This window comes from Bubalus kerabau, chromosome X, assembly GCF_029407905.1.
Source record: "Bubalus kerabau isolate K-KA32 ecotype Philippines breed swamp buffalo chromosome X, PCC_UOA_SB_1v2, whole genome shotgun sequence".
In the NCBI taxonomy this organism is placed as follows: Eukaryota; Metazoa; Chordata; class Mammalia; order Artiodactyla; family Bovidae; genus Bubalus; species Bubalus kerabau.
In genome coordinates this window covers 57,779,979-57,800,538 of record NC_073647.1, presented here as the reverse complement: position 1 = coordinate 57,800,538, position 20,560 = coordinate 57,779,979, and the positions used below count along the sequence as shown (strand labels likewise).

The 20,560-nt window shown below is 38.7% G+C and overlaps 1 protein-coding gene across 10 annotated transcripts in view; it reads right to left on the bottom strand.

Moving 5' to 3' along the window:
* DIAPH2 (diaphanous related formin 2) overlaps window positions 1-20,560 on the bottom strand; it is a 981,259-nt gene that overhangs the window by 234,057 nt on the left and 726,642 nt on the right. For all 10 annotated transcript variants that reach the window (XM_055563965.1, XM_055563958.1, XM_055563957.1 and 7 more), the window contains one exon: window positions 14,089-14,253. In XM_055563965.1, coding sequence (XP_055419940.1) covers window positions 14,089-14,253 — 165 coding nt within the window. The remainder of the gene's footprint in view (window positions 1-14,088; window positions 14,254-20,560) is intronic.

Sequence of the window (20,560 nt, the reverse complement as noted above, 5' to 3'; positions counted from 1 at the left end):
TACAGGCATAAGCTGCTAGGAATTATTACAAGTAAATAAAAATGTTAGAGCTTAAATCTTCACAAGATTTTATTTTAAGAAAAATATATTCACAATCTAAATACATATGTACATGCAAAGAAATGTCTAGAAGAATGTATGGCAAGCTATTAATATTAGTTATCTCTGGGTAGTAGGATTTCAGTTGATTCTTTTTTCTTTTTTGACTATGGTTTCCAATTTTCCTAAAATTTACATGCACGATTTAAAAATTTTGAGTCATATGAACCAGAACATCTTTCAATGATTAGTAATAAAAACAATAATACACATCCCTTGGCAGTGGCAATAATGGAGAGGACCTAAAGGCCCCGGGAAAAACAAAAACAAAAAACAATACTTTTCATTGATCAATAATTGAAATTACTGTTGTATACTAAATTGATATGACAAACAGATACAGTATTAATTCATCTAGTACAGATTTTGCTTCTTAAAAAAAAAAAAAACAAAAAAAAAACTTTAACAGATAACCCTAAGGTCAGGCTTCTCAATCTTGGCAAGGATTATTTCTTTGTTGTGGGGGACCTTAACGTACATTGTACGATGTTTAGTGGCGTTCTAGGCTTCACCCATTAGATGCTAGGAGCACTTCCTCCCTGATTGTGACAACCAAAAGTATCTCTAGACCTTGCCAAATGTCTCCTGCGAAGCAAGATCATCCCCGAATAAGACCCACTACTCCTAAGTAACACCAGACAAGTCAGTCTTTAAGGAATTGATTTTGCCCTAGATAAACTGGCTCAATTGACCTATTGCTCAAGAGAGCTGTCAGTCATAAGAAGTAATTGAAGCTTGGTTACTCCTTGTCCAAGCATATTATGGAATAACATTTAGATCATAATAACTGCCTGAAAGCTGCTTCCCTGTAAATGAAACAGCTATCTTTCCAATTTGAACTCATCATAGAAAACTAGGAAATATACATGTTTATCACTAAACATTAACACCAAATCAGTTGGGGAAGAATAAAAAAGGAAGGACTTCTTTAAATGTGAAAGGCTGCGATACAAGTCACTTCTTTGAAGGCTTCCTTACATCAGACAAAACAAATGTCTCTCTCTTCTCCTCTCACAAGCCCTTTGTATATATGTATCATTTTATTATTAGAATTTGTTGCTTCAATGCTCTTTCCCACTAGAATGTGAGCTCTGGACGACCAAATTTTTGATTTTCTTCATCATCGGTCATTTGGTTCATTCATTGCTGAAATAATTCATTGAATCAATGAATGATATATATATGAACGTGTGTATATATATATACACACACACACACACACACACACACACATACATACATACACTTAGTGATTAGCACTACTCTTGACACATGGTAGGCTGATCACAGAGTAATCACAGTAGTGCTGGTCAGAGCAGATTTGGAGATAAACACATTACAGAGTAAAATGTGCTAGGGTGGAGGTATGAAAGCGCCCAGAAGGGATGTCCAGACCAAAGTAGGGGCAGTAGGGAAGGTTTCTTAGATGAAGTGACTTAAACACTTTGGTAAAGGAATTGGAGAGGAAGTGTGGGAAGGAGAAGAAGGGGGAGTGGACATATAGGGAAAATGGAGCTCCATGGGTATGGTTCCAAGGAGAGTCCTGTCTTCTGTTGCCTGTAGTGCTAGGGTCGCTTTTCTGATGAACAAATAAGGATGAAGCAAGCTGAAATGGTGGCACCAGTAGCATTTTAGCCTCTGGCATCTTCCTGCTTAGGTTTTAACAGGCAGGCTTTGATAATAATCAATAGCTTTGGCCAGTCTCAGGCTCACCAGGAAGGTCAGCTCATATACCTTCTAGCTTATCTTATAACTTCCTTACTAGTGAAACCTAGTAGGATTCTGTGAGACTCCTGGGCATGGAAGCCTTTTTGCATTCACCTTTTCTAGTTTGAAGGGACTAAATTACAGCCTTTCATGACCTTCTCCAAAAGGCAGATTACAACAGCTGCTAATCAGGGAAGGGAGGGGACACAGAGACAAAGGAGGAACAGCCAGGAAACAATAGTTCAGCCTTGGGGCAGGGTCCTGGTTCCACCTCAAGGGATTTGTTTTTCAGTTGCTCACTCCTGTCCTATTCTTTGTCACCCCATGGACTGCAGCACACCAGGCTTCCCTGTCCTTCACCATCTCCCAGGAAGGGGAAAAGTTAAAATTTTACATAACTTCCTTCATGGGGTCGCAAAGAGTTGGACATGACTGAGTGACTGAACTGAACTGAATTGGATTTCTCCTTCTGCCTCTGTAACTCAGCTTGCCCCTTGCAAAGTCTAGATCACGTAGGTCACAGTCTCAGAAAGTGGGGACTTGCAATACTAGGAACTGGAGTTTTTCTCACTCACCCTCTCCTGCTCTTTGCAATCACCCAGCCCCTGCAAACCTGCTTAATCACACCTGTCCAGGTTAGGCATCCCCCTCCCCATCTTGACCACTGTTCACGCACGTGCGAAACCCTTGCTTTAAACCAGCCTAATAACAGCTAGTGTTACCCACTACAGTCTGTCTATAAAAACTCTGTAATGCTTTTGTTCAGGGCTCAGAGCTTGAAGTGTAAACTCCTCTGGGCCCGCTGGCATAATAAACCTGAGTTCTCCAACTCTCTGAGTGTGGTGCTTCGTTTCTCGAGTACTGGTTTCTGCAACACCAGAGACTGCTCAAACTCATATTCATTGAGTCAGTGATGCCATCCAACCATCTCATCCTCTGTCGTCCCCTTCTCCTCTCGCCTTCAATCTTTCCCAGCATTAGGGTCTTTTGGAATGAGTTAGCTCTTCCCATCAGGTGGCCAAAGTATTGGAGCTTCAGCATCAGTCCTTCAGTGAATATTCAGGATTGATTAATTTAGGATTGACTGATTTGATCTCCATGCAGTCCAAGGAGCTCTCAAGTCTTCTCCAACAACACCGGTCAAAAGCATCAATAATTTAAGGCTCAGCCTTCTGTCCAACTCTCACATCCACACATTACTAATGGAAAAGCCATAGCTTTAATTAGACGGACCTTTGTTAGAAAAGTAATATCTCTACTTTTTAATATGCTGTCTAGATTTCTCATAGATTTTCTTCCAAGGAGTAAGCGTCTTTTAATTTCATGTCTGCAGTCACCATCTGCAGTGATTTTGGAGCCTCCAAAATAGTCTCTCACTGTTTCCATTGTTTCCCCATCTATATGTCATGAAGTGATAGGATGGGATGCTACGATATTAGTTTTTTGAATGTTGAGTTTTAAGCCAGCTTTTGCATTCTCCTCTTTCACTTTCATCAACAGGCTCTTTAGTTTCTCTTTGCTTTTTGCCATAAGGGTGGCGTCATCTGCATATCTGAGATTATTGATATTTTTCCCAGCTATCTTGATTCCAGCTTGTGCTTCATCCAACCTAGCATTTCACATGATGCATATAAGTTAAATAAGCAGGGTGACAATATACAGGCTTGACGGACTCCCTTCCCAATTTGGAACCAGTCCATTCTTCCATGTCTGGTTCTAACTGTTGCTTCTTGACCTGCATACAGGTTTCGCAGGAGACAGCTACAGTGATCCTGTATTCCCATCTCTTTAATTTAAATTTATTTATTTTAATCGGAGGCTAATTACTTTATAATATTGTATTAGTTTTGCCATACATCAACATGAATCTGCCACGGGTGTACATGTGTTCCCCATCCTGAACTCTGCTCCTACCTCCCTCCCCATACCATCCCTCTGGGTCATCCCAGTGCACCAGCCCCAAGCATCCTGTATTCTGCATTGAACCTGGACTGGCGATTAGTTTCTTATATGATATTATACATGTTTCAATGCCATTCTCCCAAATCATCCCACCCTCTCCCTCTCCCACAGAGTCCAAAAGACTGTTCTATACATCTGTATCTCTTTTGGTGTTTCGCATACAGGGTTATCATTACCATCTTTCTAAATTCCATATATATGCGTTAGTATACTGTATTGGTGTTTTTCTTTCTGGCTTACTTCACTCTGTGTAATAGGCTCCAATTTCATCTCTTTAAGAATTTTCCAGTTTGTTGTGATCCACACAGTCAAAGACTTTAATGTAGTCAATGAAGCAGAAGTAGATGTTTCTCTGGAAACTTCTTGCTTCTTTGATGATCCAACAGATGTTGGTAATTTGATCTCTGGTTCCTCTTCCTTTTCTAAAACCAGCTTGAATACGTGGAAAGTTCTCGGTTCACGTACTGTTGAAGCGTACCTTGGAGAATTTTGAGCGTTACCTTGCTAGTGTATGAAATGAGTAAAATTGTGTGGTAGTTTGAACATTCTTTGGCATTGTCTTTCTTTGGTATTGGAATGAGAACTGACCTTTTCCAGTCCTCTGGCCACTGCTGACTTTTCCAAATTTGCTGGCATATTGAGTTCAGCACTTTCACAGCATCATCTTTTAGGATTTGAAATAGCTCAACTGCAATTCCATCACCTCCACTAGCTTTGTTCATAGAGATGCTTCCTAAGGCCCACTTGACTTTTCAGTCCAGGATGTCTGGCTCTAGGTCAGTGATCACACCCTCTGTTGGATATCTGGTTCATGAAAATCTTTTTTTGTATAGTTCTTCTGTGTATTCTTGCCACCTCTTCTTAATCAGACTGGTTCCAAATAGGAAAAAGGAGTAATCAAGGCTGTATATTGTCACCCTGCTTATTTAACTTACATGCAGAGTACATCATGAGAAAAGCTGGGCTGGAGGAAGCACAAGCTGGAATCAAGATTGATGGGAGAAATATCAATAACCTCAGATATGCAGATGACACCACACTTATGGCAGAAAGCAAAGAAGAACTATGGAGCCTCTTGATGAAAGTGAAAGAGGAGAGTGAAAAAGTTGGCTTAAAGTTCAACATTCAGAAAACTAAGATCATGGCATCTGGTCCCATCACTTCATGGCAAATAGATGGCGAAACAATGGAAACAGTGGCTGACTTTTTTCTGGGCTCCAAAATCACTGTAGATGGTGATTGCAGGCATGAAATTAAAAGATGCTTACTCCTTGGAAGGAAAGTTATGACCAACCTAGACAGCATATTAAAAAGCAGAGACATTACTTTGTCAACAAAGGTACGTCTAGTCAAGGCTATGGTTTTTCCAGTGCTCATGTATGGATGTGAGAGTTGGACTATAAAGAAAGCTGAGTGCCGAAGAATTGATGCTTTTTAACTGTGGTGTTGGAGAACACTCTTGAGAGTCCCTTGGACTGCAGGAGATCCAACCAGTCCATCCTAAGGGAGATCAGTCCTGGGTGTTCATTTGAAGGACTGATGTTGAAGCTGAAACTCCAATATTTTGGTCACCTGATGGGAAGAGCTGACTCGTTGGAAAAGACCCTGATGCTGGGAAAGATTGAGGGCAGGAGGAGAAGGGGACGACAGAGAACAAGATGGTTGGATGGCATCACCAACTCAATGGACATGGGTTTGGGTGGAGTCCAGGAGCTGGTGATGGACAGGGAGGTCTGGCGTGCTGTGGTTCATGGGGTCACAAAATGTTGGACACGACTGAGCGACTGAACTGAACTCAACTTCTTAATCTTCTGCTTCTGTTAGGTCTATAAGGTTTCTGTCCTTTGTTGTGCCCATCTTTGCATGACATGTTCCCTCGGTATCTCTAATTTTCTTGAAGAGATCTCTAGTCTTTCCCATTCTACTGTTCTTTATTTCTTTGATCACTTAGGAAGGCTTTCTTGTCTCTCCTTGCTGTTCTTTAGAACTTAGCATTCAGATGGGTATATCTTTCTTTTCCTTCTTGTCTTTTGCTTCTCTTCTTTTCTCAGCTATTTGAAAGACCTCCTCAGACAACCATTTTGACTTTTTGTATTTCTTTTTCTTGGGGATGGTTTTGATCACCACCTCCTGTACAATATTACAAACCTCTGTCAATAGTTCTGCAGGCATTCTATCAGATCTAATCCCTTGAATCTATTTATCATTTCTACAGTATAATTGTAAGGGACTGAAGTCATACCTTTATGGCTTAGTGGTTTTCCCTACTTTCTTCAATTTAAGCCTGAATTTTGTGATAAGGGGTTCATGATCTGAGCCACAGTCAGCTCCCTGTCTTGTTTTTGTTGACTGTATAGAGCTTCTCCATCTTTGGCCAGAAAAAATATAATCAATCTGATTTCAGTATTGATCATCTGGTGTTGTCCATATCAAGGAATACACCTAACAACTTCTCTGAGATCTTCTGCAGACTAAAACTCCCACCAAATGGAAGATGAACTACTTGATGGAGCATTCTTCATTCCAGAAACAAGCTCATAGTTTGATAACCTGAAGAACCACAGCCCATCAGCAGACCATGTTGAGGCTCGATTACAGTAATGCAGGCCCTGCACACACCCTGATCCAAATTATCAACTCCATCCTTGAACCATTGCTATAAAGCTCCTCACCCAATCCTCCTGGGTTGGGACACATGGTTTGGTGGGGCCCGAGCCCACTGTGTCCCTCTTTGTCTGGTAAATCAATAAAGCTATTCTTTCCTACTTCACCCAAAACTCTGTTTCCAAGATTTGATCCGGCACCATTGCACAGAAGCTGAATTTCAGCATAATTTCTTGGTGGTTGGAAATAAATTTAATAACTTATTTATGGGGAACACTTACTTGAAAAATTCTAAATGAAGTGTTATTGCTAGAACTAAAGATAATGTATTTTGTTTCCTGGTTCTATTTATTACTAGACTTTAATGAGAAAAGTAGGTATTGAACTGATTTTGTTAATATTTTCAGTGTTAGCTATCACATTATCTTGGATTTCTAAAGGGTAATATCTAGTTTGCCATAAACAATTCTGAAAACTTAGAGAAATATTTTTAGAAACATTTATGATATCTTAAAGAGTAGGGAATGGCAACCCACTCCAGTATTCTTGCCTGGAAAATTCCATGGGCACAGGGGCCTGGCGGGGTGCAGTCCACAGGGCCACAAAGAATTGGACATGATTGAGTGACTGAGCACACATACATGGCACCTTAAAATTTTATAATATTAATCTAAAATGTGTACACATTTTAAAACCATTTATACCAGTAGGCGTTTTTCTCATGTTGGGGAATATGAGTTTTCTTCATCCATGTATGCCTTTATTACATCTTCCTTTAGTTTCTTACAATACAATATTTACCTTTTTTATACAAGGAACAATAATATCAGAAAAATAGGGCATCTACTTCTGGCCCAAAGTAAACAGTCAAACAGAATACAAGTTGATAGGTAACACTGTTTTCTAAAGAAGAATTCAATGATGTCTGTATAATACAGTAAAATCTGTTCTCTGGCATAGCTGGGGAATGAGGTATTCTGGTCAAATATTCTGCTTAATAATGTTACCATATATTTTACATGGATGGCATATTTTCAAAGAGTTGAAATAGCTCAAAATAAACCTAAGGCTATGTAGCCAAGGTGGTTCCAGCTGAGCTCAAAGGGAATTATCTGGGTGTGTGTGATTAAACAGAGGGAGCTGGTGGGACCTTAGGGCTCTATTTGCAAGAAAGGATTTAAACTGGTACTTTATTTATTCCTTACTTCTAGGAAAAGGAAGATTCCTTCCTAGTTGCTTAATGAAAGGGAGGAAGGATGGCAATGGAGGGGTTTATAGTCTTAGGATCCCCTTTAGGTCTCTAGATCATGAAAAAAAAATTAATTCTCCAAGGAGAAAGGAATTAGAAGAAAAAAGAAAGAAACTTTTTAAGAAGGGTCCTCAGAAGCATGGCTTTGTCTGCACTGAGCATAACCCCATAGTCTAGTACTGCAAGGATTGGAAAAATTGGAACATTGGTAAAATGGAACATCAGGAGACTGCAACCTTGGTCGAGATGTGGGCATTATCATTGAGGGCAACCCAAGTAGCTTTGCCAGCAAAAGGTATTTGGGTTGGGAGTGGGAGCTGTAGGACAGAAAGGGCACGACTTTGTCTTTGTTCAGTGCTATATTCTTATCACCCTAGAAGAGTGGGCACCCTAGAATAGTAGGCACTCAAATATTTGTGGGCAAGTATCAAGTAGTGACTATAGATGACATGTTTTTGAGCCCAAATGAAATGACTCTAATATGTACTTGTGGGAGTGGAGACTGCAGAGAGCTTGAGTCCTGCCAATGGGGGTAAAGAAGAAATAACTGGGAATATTTGGATCATTGTTACTATGGTAAACATATGACTTCATAGGTGATGAGACACTTGGCTACAAATAAAACTATACTATTCAAGAGGCACAGAAACATCTTTGCTGTTTCTCAAGGGCATCTTCATATTATGAAAGTGTAAGTGTTACTCAGTCAGTTGTGTCCAGCTCTTGCGACTCCATGGACTGTAGCCCTCCAGGCTCCTTTGACCATGGAATTCTCCATGCAAGAATATTAGAAGAGGTTGTCATTTCCTTCTCCAGGGGATCTTCCCAACCCAGGGATTGAATCCACATCTCCTGCTTGGCAGGCAGATTCTCTACCATCTGAGCTACCAGGGAAGCTCTTATAATAATTACCATTTTATTGGCAAAGTAAAGATGCATCAATTTATGAAGCATCTAATAGATTTTGGATAATGGAACTCTACATAATAGATTTTATATTACTGATGAAGACTCTTCTTTGTTAAATAACATATTTGGTTTCTTACATAAGTCCACCATTTTTACAATATTGTGCTAAATTTTCCTTTAAACGTCAAGTGCTTTGTGAATTGAAGGCTTAAAAATATGTCAAAATAACTTAGTCTTCTTGGATCAGGAATTATATGCACAATCCTTTATGCAAAAATTCATCCTAAGTAAATGCAGATATTCACCTTGGTTTCCAGTTATAGTTCAGATTCAGATATGACTGAGGCTTTGTAAAGAGGAAAATGGCTTCAGGAAAATGAGAGCTTTTCAAAATTAACTAATCTCCATAAGCCAAAATGGCTACAAGAAGCTCTCAAATAAGGTTACACTTTAAAAGAACAATTACTTTAAGATAGAAGAAAGAACATTCTTAACTGAGAATTAAGAGTGACTTTGATTGTCCAAACTCCTGATGCTGCACTAGCTGCTGCTGCTGCTGCGAAGTCACTTCAGTCGTGTCTGACTCTGTGCGACCCCATAGACGGCAGCTCAGGCTCCCCCGTCCCTGGGATTCTCCAGGCAAGAACACTGGAGTGGGTTGCCATTTCCTTCTCCAATGCATGAAAGTGAAAAGTGAAAGTGAAGTCGCTCAGTCGTGTCTGACTCTTAGTGACCCCATGGACTGCAGCCCACCAGGCTCCTCCATCCGTGGGATTTTCCAGGCAAGAGTACTGGAGTGGGGTGCCATTAACTACAAAAGCAATTAACACAGGATGATGATCATACATTTGCTTCTGAGCATTCATTTAGTTTTGATGCTATGCTCCCCAAATTTCTCTCTGTTCTAAGAGGTTTAGGTCTTCTTAGTCACTTCCTGTTGTTTTGTTCTGCTGCTTCCATACTGTCTATACTTGACTTTTCCCAGTCTGGGAGGAGAGTTCAAGTTCGGTGGTTATGGCTTATTCAGCCAAACTTAGGATGGTCTGGGCTTAAGGTAATCTTTGCTCTTTTGAAAACCACTTTCATTTTCAACATTTTGATCTTATCCTGAGGACACAAGTCATTAAAGAATCCTGAGTCAGGAAAGTAACATTATCTTGTTTGTTTGCTTTTTTAAGCTTTACTTTGACTATAATGTGGGGAATGGATTAGAAGTTAGAAATGGTAAGAGATGGAGGCAGACAGACCAGTCAGATTGTACTAGTCCAGCTGAGAGATGGTGTGGGGCCAGAACTAAAGTAGAGTCAGCTGGTTTGAAGAGAAATGTGTGAAGACCAAAGATTTAGGAGGCAGAAGCAACAAGGGACTTCCCAGGCGGCAGAGTAGTAAAGAATACTTCTGCCAATGCAGGAGACGCAAGTTCAATTCCTGGGTAGGGAAGATCCCCTGGAATAGGAAATGGCAAACCACTCTAGCATTCTTGCCTGGGAAATTCCATGGACAGAGGACCCTGGCGGGTTACAGTTCATGGGGGTGCAAAGAATTGGACATGACTGAGCAACTGAACATGAGAAGCAAAAGGACTGAACAATGGCATAAAACTCTGATTTATAGATATCACTTAACCTCCTAACACTTGGCCATTTTAATGGTCATCTAAGAGGTGTTGAAAAATGGTTAAAGTCTTGATTTTTCAAAAATATTGTTTAATTGTCAGATGAACAGTAGCAAATACTTATTTTGTCGAGGAGAAATCTGCTAGCTTTCTTAATAGTAATAGTAACATTTTCTGAAGTTAGGTCAATGAATCTAATAATCTTATAAAGCTCTGTTCCTCTATTTCTAGTAGATGAGGATGCTCACACAATGAATATTTACTGAGTGCCTGGGTAACAGATTGTTCTTTAAAAAACAAAGCAAAACAAAAACACAGAAGCAGCAGGAAACTGACAGAATTAAAAGAGAAAAGAAATATTTTCTATAATTTATTTGGAGCTATGAAAGTTATTGAAGTATAATACTTGCCTCGAACATTTCCCAACAGCTGAAATTAATTTTTATGCCTAAGCAAGATACTGCATGGTGGTGAAACATATAAGGTTCACTGATTTTGAATATTCTATTCAAAATATCTCGAAAGAAAAAATACTGTGCAGTCAACTTTTGAACTAGTAGAACGACTGAAGCATAAAGGAGAATAAGCAAAAGAGATGTTTCAATACTGTATAAACATGGAATTCAATTTTCTTCCACAAAATATTCAACTTAATTTTAGGTGTTATTAATTAACCTTGCCTGTATTAATAAGCAGTTTTTAAAACTTTCCTGCTCTCAGAGAAGCTAGCTAGAAAGAGAGTCTTAATTCTGAACTTAGAAATGTTTCCAATTACATATATCCTTATGTCAATATATAGGACATGCAACTGAACATCTAGAATATCCTTATTAGTTGAGTAATATATAATAGGAATGATATGAATAAGTTATAGAGCAACATCTCATAGATATTATCCAATTGTGCTTTCATTCATTTGAATGTGATTATTTTGAAAAAGGTCTTAGTCCATAAGGTCCAACCCTTTATGTTTATTTCCATTTGTACCATCCTTTAGAGGCTATCTCTTTTATGAAGATTTTTTTTGGTCTCTGCATTTTGTTTATGCTATACATGCCAAATAGATCTCCCAAGATGAAACTCTGAGCTCATTTGGAAGTAATTTTTGGTAGCACATGAATCAGAACTCTTATTTTCTTGTCAGCACTACTGGTATTTTATTGTTTCCATCTATAGTCCAATATGCTTTTAAGTGCCAAGAACCCTAAGGCTAAACACACAAAGCACTAAGAAAATGGGAACTTTTGGCGATGACAACTTTGGCCTCTCTTTCAGGGCTATTCCCTCCCCTGGGAGAGTAAAATCACTTTAAGTGCACTATGAAACAGGGCCATGATGAGCACAGATGATTGACTGAAGTTGGTGATGTTGATTTAGGAGTCTTCGGCTTATAGGTCAGGTGTAAAACCCTTAAACCTGCTTGTCAAAGTCAGCTTGTCAAAGTCCTATGGATTTTTCCAGACTGCCTAAATGTCACTTTCTCTTTGACAGCTTCTCTGGGCAGCTCTGGCAGGGTTAGGCAGCTCCTCTTTTGTATTATTATAGCACCTGATATATTCCTATAGCAGCACTTATCAAACTATACTGCATTTGTCCATCTCCCTCCACTCATGGATAGAGATAAACCATTCTCTTCCTTTTTTCTCTGGACTAGAGCATTACCAAAATCACGCTGGCTCTCAACAAGTAATAACTGAATGGATGGGCAAAGAATGACTAGTAATTCTCTCCATCTGCACAGAATAGGTTATGCCGTGTTCTCACATCGTGGTGAGGAGGACATGGAAGGAATTATCGCCCATATTTTATAAATGAGGAAACTCCAGAGATGTTATATGATTAATCCAACCTCAAAACAGCTAAAAAGTTGCATACCTACTTTTCATGCTAGTAAGTTGACAAGGATTTGTCAATAGAAGTAGTAGTATTCAGTAGGACAGATGGCAATGGCTGACAAAAGATACAATGTAGGAGTGGTTACCTGTTATGAAAGCTCCCAAACTCTTAGCAGGTTCTCAAAAAGGTAACTTCCATGCACACAAAACCAGACTTCAGGTATTTACAACAAGAATGATTTGTGACAAATAAATCATTTCCCTGTATTCAAGCTACACCCACAGTGAAGCCAGGAGACAAAGAGACATAACCTGTTTATGTATGTAATACAAATCTCTTTCTCTTAAAGTCCCACCATTAATCATAGACTCTAAAAAGAAAGAAGTGCTTAGAGATCAGTAGTGTAATTCTGTCATCTCCTAACTAGCTAGAAAGATAAATGACTTAACCTAACCACATAGCTTATTTGTGAGAGCACCAGGACATACAATTAGTTCTTATCATTAATATCCTTAGTTTTTTAAAATTATGATTGAGAGATAATATAATTATAGCTCTTAGGAAGTCTTCTAAGCAACTGGATAATAAGACTAAACATAGGCTGTCACAGAAGAATTGTCCTTAAATAAATGTTGCAACATGAGAGAAGTATAGCAAATTTTACTTTGTGTCCATGTATTGGGGAGGTGAGGGGCACATAATATGACAAGCAGTGTTTTAGGATACCATTCATGTTAAAACAAAATCCTTTTTCATAGAGATTGACAATATTAATTACATTTATTTATCTCTTTATTCACCCATAGACATTGATGCTATCCAAACAATTATTTGATTTCTCTTTTCCATGTGTCAATTGAAGTGTATTTACCAGTCCCCAATCCTTTTAACAGATTTTTTATTATTTTAAAAAATAATTCAAGTAGTTATAAACTGAGTGTGTTCCTATGTTCATGTCATATTTACAACTTTAAAGTTTTGAAAAAAACAACTCTACCAATAGAACATGTTTTACTACTAAAAAATAAAATATGCATGCCTAGTAAGGGGCAAAGAACAAAGGCCAAACTAAGCTAATATTCGCAATAAAAAATAAGACAAATAATCATATTTATGAAAGTTTTTAATTTACTTTCTATTTCCAAAGCTGGGGTGTACTCTGGGTCACATGTCCTAAATCAGCAAATGAAAGCAAATGTTTTCTACAAGTATGTTTGTAGCTCATAGACCATGTAAATGACACCAAAATCAAATTATTTCATGGGGCCAATACCATCAATTAAAAGAGAGAGCCTTATTTAGCAAATAATTGCTTTGAGGATAGAAACATACCTCAAACTGCAATGAATTAGTTTGTTGACAGATCTTCCTGCTGGGCATAATTGCTAGAATTCCTTCTTTAAAAAATGGACTTGTTCAATATCAACTATTGTGCACATCTTTATGTTATGATCATAAAGATCACAGAGACTGTGCTTTACTATGCCTTCACTGAATGTAAAGAAGTATTTCCACAGCATTTATACAACAAAGTTTTTGCTTTCCTCTAGCATCATAACTGGCACCCTGATGATCTACCTCCAATTAATGCTAATATTTACCATTTCCCCCAAGAGTTACAGTGTGAAGAAGGACAGCCCACATTATTAAAGAAACTTTAGGTATTCCAGGCCATTTATATTGTCCAATTTAGAATCAATTTCCCATCTAGACTATGAAAGAAACTAGTTCATCAATCAAAGCATTTTAATACATTGAGTAAAAAAGGATTTTAGATGTTAATTTTTAAGCTAGGTCAAATTATAATATTATGCTGTTTAAAGAATCAGGGTCATTTGAGTATCAACTCATTCACTTTCTATAAAATTTCAGCAGGAAAATTCCCATGTGTGCCTAAAGTTGAAGATAATTCATTTAGGTTCCCATTATATGGTAAGCCAGCCAACAATTTTTATCCATGTCACAGGTATAAAATAACTGTCAATTCCTGTTAAAGGGCTATAACATGAAATTAATGTTGTCAATCGGTACATAAAATAAAATTCTTATGGAAGAAACCACTTAAAAACCAAAGCAACAAGCCTTGCAAGATTTGCATATTACTCACCAGGAACAAAGTTCGAAAGTTGCTGAGATCACCAAAGAATTCTTCTATGCTCACAGTCTTAGAGTCAAAAATAAAGTATTCTCCAAGATTCTCATAGAGCTTTACCATGTTGTTGTGCATGGTGAGTAGTTTTTCATACTGGTCTCTGGCACTCTTTGTAAAGCTGTAGCTTTCTGTTAAGGAACATGATCCACATAGTACCTTAAAGGCAATCATTAGATGTTAAGATCGAATTATACCATCATTTCTGTAAATACTTCTGCATTACTTTGCTAAGGTTACCATGACAAAATACCACAGACTGAGTAACTTAACAGAAATTCATTTTCTCATAGTTTAACAGGCTAGCAATCCAATATGAAGCTGTCAGCAAATCTGTCGTCTTCTGTGACTTCTCTCCTTGGCTTGCAGATGACGGCTTTCTTTCTGTGTCATTACCTGGAGGTCCCTCTGTCCTTGTTGTGTGCGTCCTAATCTCTGCTTAACAGGACGCTAGTTATATTGTATTAGGGCCCACCCTAAGGATCTCATTTTAACTTATTTACCTCTCTAAATGTCCTATTTCCAAATACAGTCACATTTGGAAGTTTTGAGGGTAAGGGCTTCAACGTATGAATTTGGAGTGGGTGGTTCACAATTCAGCCCATAACAACTTGCTGAAGTCATTACATCGTTTAGTGCACTTTGAAAATCTATAAATGAGGCAGAACTATTCAAGGTATAACCACGAACATGTTTGCTAAGTGAAAGCACAGAAGTACAAACATCAGAAAACTGCCTCATATCTTTTTATGAGCTAGGTAAGGTAAAAGGAAATAGCAACAAGAACTTAGGGGGAAAGTATGTATTTTCTGTGTTAAATACACATTCTATATAGGTAAAGAGGTTACAGTGAATTTTGTATATAGGTTATGTATCTGTATGTGTGTGTATATACATATACATATATCCCATATGAGGAGGGGGAAGGAAAGAGAGAGAAAGATGGGAGGAGAGGAAGAACTATGGAGAGAAAGGGAGAAGAAGGGAGGGGAGAGAGGGGGAGAGAGACATTCTACTGTATGTCTAGAAACTTAATCACCCAAATGGCTTTTTATAACCCAAAATGCTGTTTGTTGAGCCTGAGCCCTGGGCCCTGAGGATTATAATTCTAATATTCCCAGATGTTGCTCCAACTGCCAGTGTGTATAACCCAATAGGACCATATGACACCTTCCCAAGACAGACCCCTTCCCCATATTCTCTGCTTTAGCTCCTCTCTGAAGCACCTAGATAATAGTATCTGTTGCACATTTCCTAAGCTGTTTTACAAATGCTAAAAACTCCCACCAAATGCAAGATATTTAACTACTTGATGAACTTGTGCACTTAGCCCCCAGGTCTACGGGCGCCTAAGGATTGGTGACATTAACCCTTGTGATATCACCCTGTTACTTCACCATCAACCAACCAACCAAGAAAATAGTACATGTGCTGATCACATACCCTAAGACACCTCCCCACCAAAATCAGTCTTTAAAAATGCTTTGCTAAAAAACCCTTCAGGGAATTTGGGGGTGTTAAGCACAAGCCACCCAGACACTTTATCCTTGTCTGACGCCTATAATATTAATAAATGCTACAGTGTCCTTCACCATAACCTGGTGTCAGTAGATTGGCTTTACTGCGTACAGGCAAGTGGGCCCAAATTTGGTTCAGTAATAGCAGGACTACACTTACAGTAATATATTTCAAAAGAGTATTTGTTTTAAAATTAATTACATCACTGCTTTAAAACTTTTTATCATAAAAGTCATAACAACAACCACTACTAACAAAGCAAAAAAGGAACCAGATATGTAAATGGGTCCATCATTGAAAAAGCAAGAGAGTTCCAGAAAAACATCTATGCCAAAGCCTTTGACTGTGTGGATCACAACAAACTGTGGAAAATTCTTCAAGAGATGGGAATACCAGACCACCTGACCTGCCTCTTGAGAAATTTGTATGCAGGTCAGGAAACAACAGTTAGAACTGGACATGGAACAACAGACTGGTTCCAAATAGGAAAAGGAGTACATCAAGGCTGTATATTGTCACCCTGCTTATTTAACTTATATGCAGAGTACATCATGAGAAACGCGGGGCTGGAGGAAGCACAAGCTGGAATCAAGATTGCCGGGAGAACTATCAATAACCTCAGATATGCAAATGACACCACCCTTATGGCAGAAAGTGAGGAAGAACTAAAGAGCCTCTTGATGAAAGTGAAAGAGGAGAGTGAAAAAGTTGACTTCAAGCTCAACATTTAGAAAACGAAGATCATGGCATCCGATCCCATCACTTCATGGGAAATAGATGGGGAAACAGTGGCTGACTTTGTTTTTCTGGGCTCCAAAATCACTGCAGATGGTGACTGCAGCCATGAAATTAAAAGACACTTAATCCTTGGAAGGAAAGTTATGATCAACCTAGACAGCATATTAAAAAGCAGAGACATTACTTTCCCAACAAAGGTCCGTCTAGTCAAGGCTACGGTTTTTCCAGTGGTCATGTATAAATGTGAGAGTTGGACTGTAAAGAAAGCTGAGTGCTGAAGGATTGATGCTTTTGAACTGTGGTGTTGGAGAAGACTTTAGAGTCCCTTGGACTGCAGGAGATCCAACCAGTCCATCCTAAGGGAGATCAGTCCTGGGTGTTCATTGGAAGGACTGATGTTGAAGCTGAAACTCCAATATTTTGGCCACCTGATGCGAAGAGCTGACTCATTTGAATAGATCCTGAAGTTGGGGAAGATTGAAGGCAGGAGAAGAAGGGGACGACAGAAGATGAGATGGTTAGATGGTATTAGCGACTCAATGGCCATGAGTTTGGGTAAACATCGGGAGTTGATGATGGACAGGGAGGCCTGGCGTGCTACGGTTCATGGCGTCCCAATGAGTGGGACATGACTGAGTGACTGAACTGAACTGAAATGTATCTCATTATGTATATATTTATAGAAAGCAATTATCATCTTTATTCCTGATTATAGAAGATATATAGAAAATCACTTCTTTAGGTGACTCAGAAATATAAAAACAAAAGTAAACTAAAATTTCTAACAAATCAGTGTTGTGAACATTTTAGAGCATTTCCTTCTTTTCTTTCTTCTATGGCTGAAAACTTTTGAATGTTAATTGATAAGAATGCTTCAGAGAAAGGTAAGTAGACTAACCACGAAGAATACAAAGGAAACCAAATATACCTTTCACAATTAAAGTTAAGTCTATTAAAAATCAATAATCATCACAGAAGCAAAATGTTTTAAAACACAAAGGTATTCGACTGTGTGATATGTGTGCTAAGTCGCTTCAGTTGTGTCCAACTCTTTGCATCCCCATGACTGTAGCCCATCAGGCTCCTCTGTCCATGGGATTCTCCAGGGAAGAATACTGGAGTGGGTTGCCATGCCCTCCTGCATGGGATGTTCCTGATCCAGGAATCAAACCCACATCTCTTACATCCTGTGTTGGCATGCAGGCTCTTTACCACTAGTGCCACCTGGGAAGACCATTACTATGACTTGTTAAAAAAGAGTAACAGTACAGTTGTGGGTGTGCTATTTTAAGATCCACTACAGGGTCTGGAAAAGACCCTGATGCTGGCAAAGACAGAAGGCAAGAGGAAAAGGAGATCACAGAGGATGAGATGGTTGGATGGCATCACCAACTCAATGGACCTGAGTTTGAGCAAGCTCTGAGAGATGGTGAAGGATAGGGAAGCTTGGTGTGCTACAGTCCATGGGGTTGCAAAGAGTTGGACACAACTGAGCAACTGAACAACGACAACAACAGGGTCGGGAAGATCCCCTGCAGGAGAACATGGCAACCCACTCAAGTATTTTTGCTTAAGGAATCCCATGGACAGAGGAGCCTGGTGGGCTATAGTCATGGTGATGCAAGAGTCCAACATGACTGAAGCGACCTAGTATGCATACACTCATGCATGCGTGCATAATGTATTCACATTTTGTGATAGTATTATTTTATCAGGTACTGATAACTATGTCTTCTTGAAATGCTAGATTTTATAAAATTTTCTGAATTCTTCAGTGTGTTTTATTACAACCTGGGGCCAAATATATTTCCCATGGGAACACAGCTCTATTTTCACAATGGAAGTCAGTAGGGAAATCAAACTATTTCTGGAAAATTACTTTGCAGCTGACATTTATGCGATGTAGCAGGATTTTAAAAGTGAGATGCCCCCCTTCCTAGGTTCCTTCTTATGCTACTTAAACCTCTTCCTTGCTAAGGAGTCATATTAAATCTTTCAATCCTCAAGTCCATTTTGCTGTCAGTAGACCTGGAAGAATTAATGCATTTCTGACTTACTCTCCTTTCTTTTTACCAACAAAAGGGTTACATGTAATGCTACCTGATTTTCCCTCTGAGAATATCATATTTGTTTGATTTTTAGGAGATTGTTGAACATCCTGTTTGAGAGCTGCAGAAATAAGACAGTTCTCTTTATTCCTTGCCACAGAATGAAAGTGAAATTTTTGTTCTCTAGTTTCTCTTGCCTAAATAAAACAGATTCATGCCAGACTTGGTAAGAACACGCACTTTGCAAAGGTCACTTACTTACATCCTATTTGCAGCAAGATACTAAACCATGTGTACTTCAGAAGGCTCAACATCTGTACAACATGGAGAAAAAGCTAAAGATTAAAAAAAGGCAAAAAACTGTACATTTCCCATAACACAATTTTCCGCCAGCTAAAATATGCCCATGTGGTGATACACAATTTCACAAATTTGTTCTCCTAGAAGAAAAACTGATTTCAGAAATTCTGTCTGTATACCAAAGTGAGAAAATCTGAAAAATTCTGGGAAAGCTGCAGCTTAGAATTAATAACTGGGGAGCAGCCCAATCTCCAAGTCCTTCACTTCTCTTCACAGTGATTACTTTGTAAAAGGGATGGAGGGCATGAGTCAGTACTGAAATCTTTCACAATCACAACCCTGTCACCAATCCTACTTGGGATTCTGCAGATGAAAAAGAACTAGACACCATCATTTCTTTCCACTTCTTTATTTTCAGTCATTTTTAAAATTTTCTATTTTTGAGCAGCTACTAGATACAAGATACTGGTTAGTATTCTGCTAAGCACTGTGCTCTATACAATGATCATTAAAACCTAATCCAGACCCCGAAGCAGTTTATAATCTAACATTACAAGCAATTCTACTTATTAATTTGCATTTGTTGCTATTTACAATACACTATGTTCCATATCCTTCAAACCACCTTATCAAAAAGGCAGAGAAATACCACTATTTCAATTTTTAGAGTTGTGAAAAGTAGATAAAAGGCACTCATTTTATCAATGAAACTGTAAACATAATAAATTACATTCCCTGCCCCCCCCCCAAAAAAAAGACACTCATCCATCTAAGTGAATATACCATCTCAAAACATGTGTCCTTGGCACAGATTATTTTGAGCTGATTGAGAAAGAGCAGACAGAGGAAAAGCTCTGAAAAGGGTAAAAGTTACCCTTTTGAAAGGGAAATTTCCACTTATAAAGGAAATCTCCACTGGTTAAGGATGTGTTCCTCTGTGGACCAGAAAGAGAAAGTGAAAGTCACTCAGCATGTCCAATCCTTTGTGACCCCATGGACTATAGAGTCCATGGAATTATCCAGGCTAGAATACTGGAGTGGGTAGTCATTCCCTTCTCCAGGGGATCTTCCCAACCCAGGGATTGAACCCAGGTCTCCCACATTGCAGGCAGATTCTTTACCAGCTGAGCTACCAGGAAGAGAAGGATGACTCTAAATCACCAGAGAATCAAGGATATCAAGAGTATCACTGGTGAAGTTGCCTTTAGCTGAAGGTAGTTATTTAAGCTGGTGACTTAGGCTACTTTGGGGAGTTTCTCATTTTTTTTTGCGTATCTGCTACATACACATGAGGTATACATGTTTATTAACTTATATCTAGTTTTCTCTTGTTATTCTGTCTTTATTATAGAGCGACCAGGGGGTGGGTCCTGTCAATTCCTCAGAAGGGTAGAGAAAAAATTATTTTTCCTCCTCTAGAGTACACATCATGATAATCCCTTGCATGATACTAGTTTAATATTCTTTTCATATGGTAGGAATGTATTATTTATAATGACAATGACCATGTTGCCAAATTTAACATTCACCCCTCTGTCCTCCTTTTGATGTCTCACCCACATGAAACATTTAGCCTGTTTTCTTCATTTCTATGACACACACCCTCATGCTTAAAATATTTTTCTCTTATCTCCTCTCCTTCTCTGAGAACTTCCATAAAATGTTAGAGGACCCTGAGGGCTTGGTCCTGAGTCCTCTGTCTATAGTCTTCCTAACTGACCTCAGCAATTCACATGACTTGAAATACCATCTACATTGATGACTCCCAAATTATACTTGTAGCCCCAGTCTCTCCTCTGAGATGCTTCTATAATCAACTGCCTGCT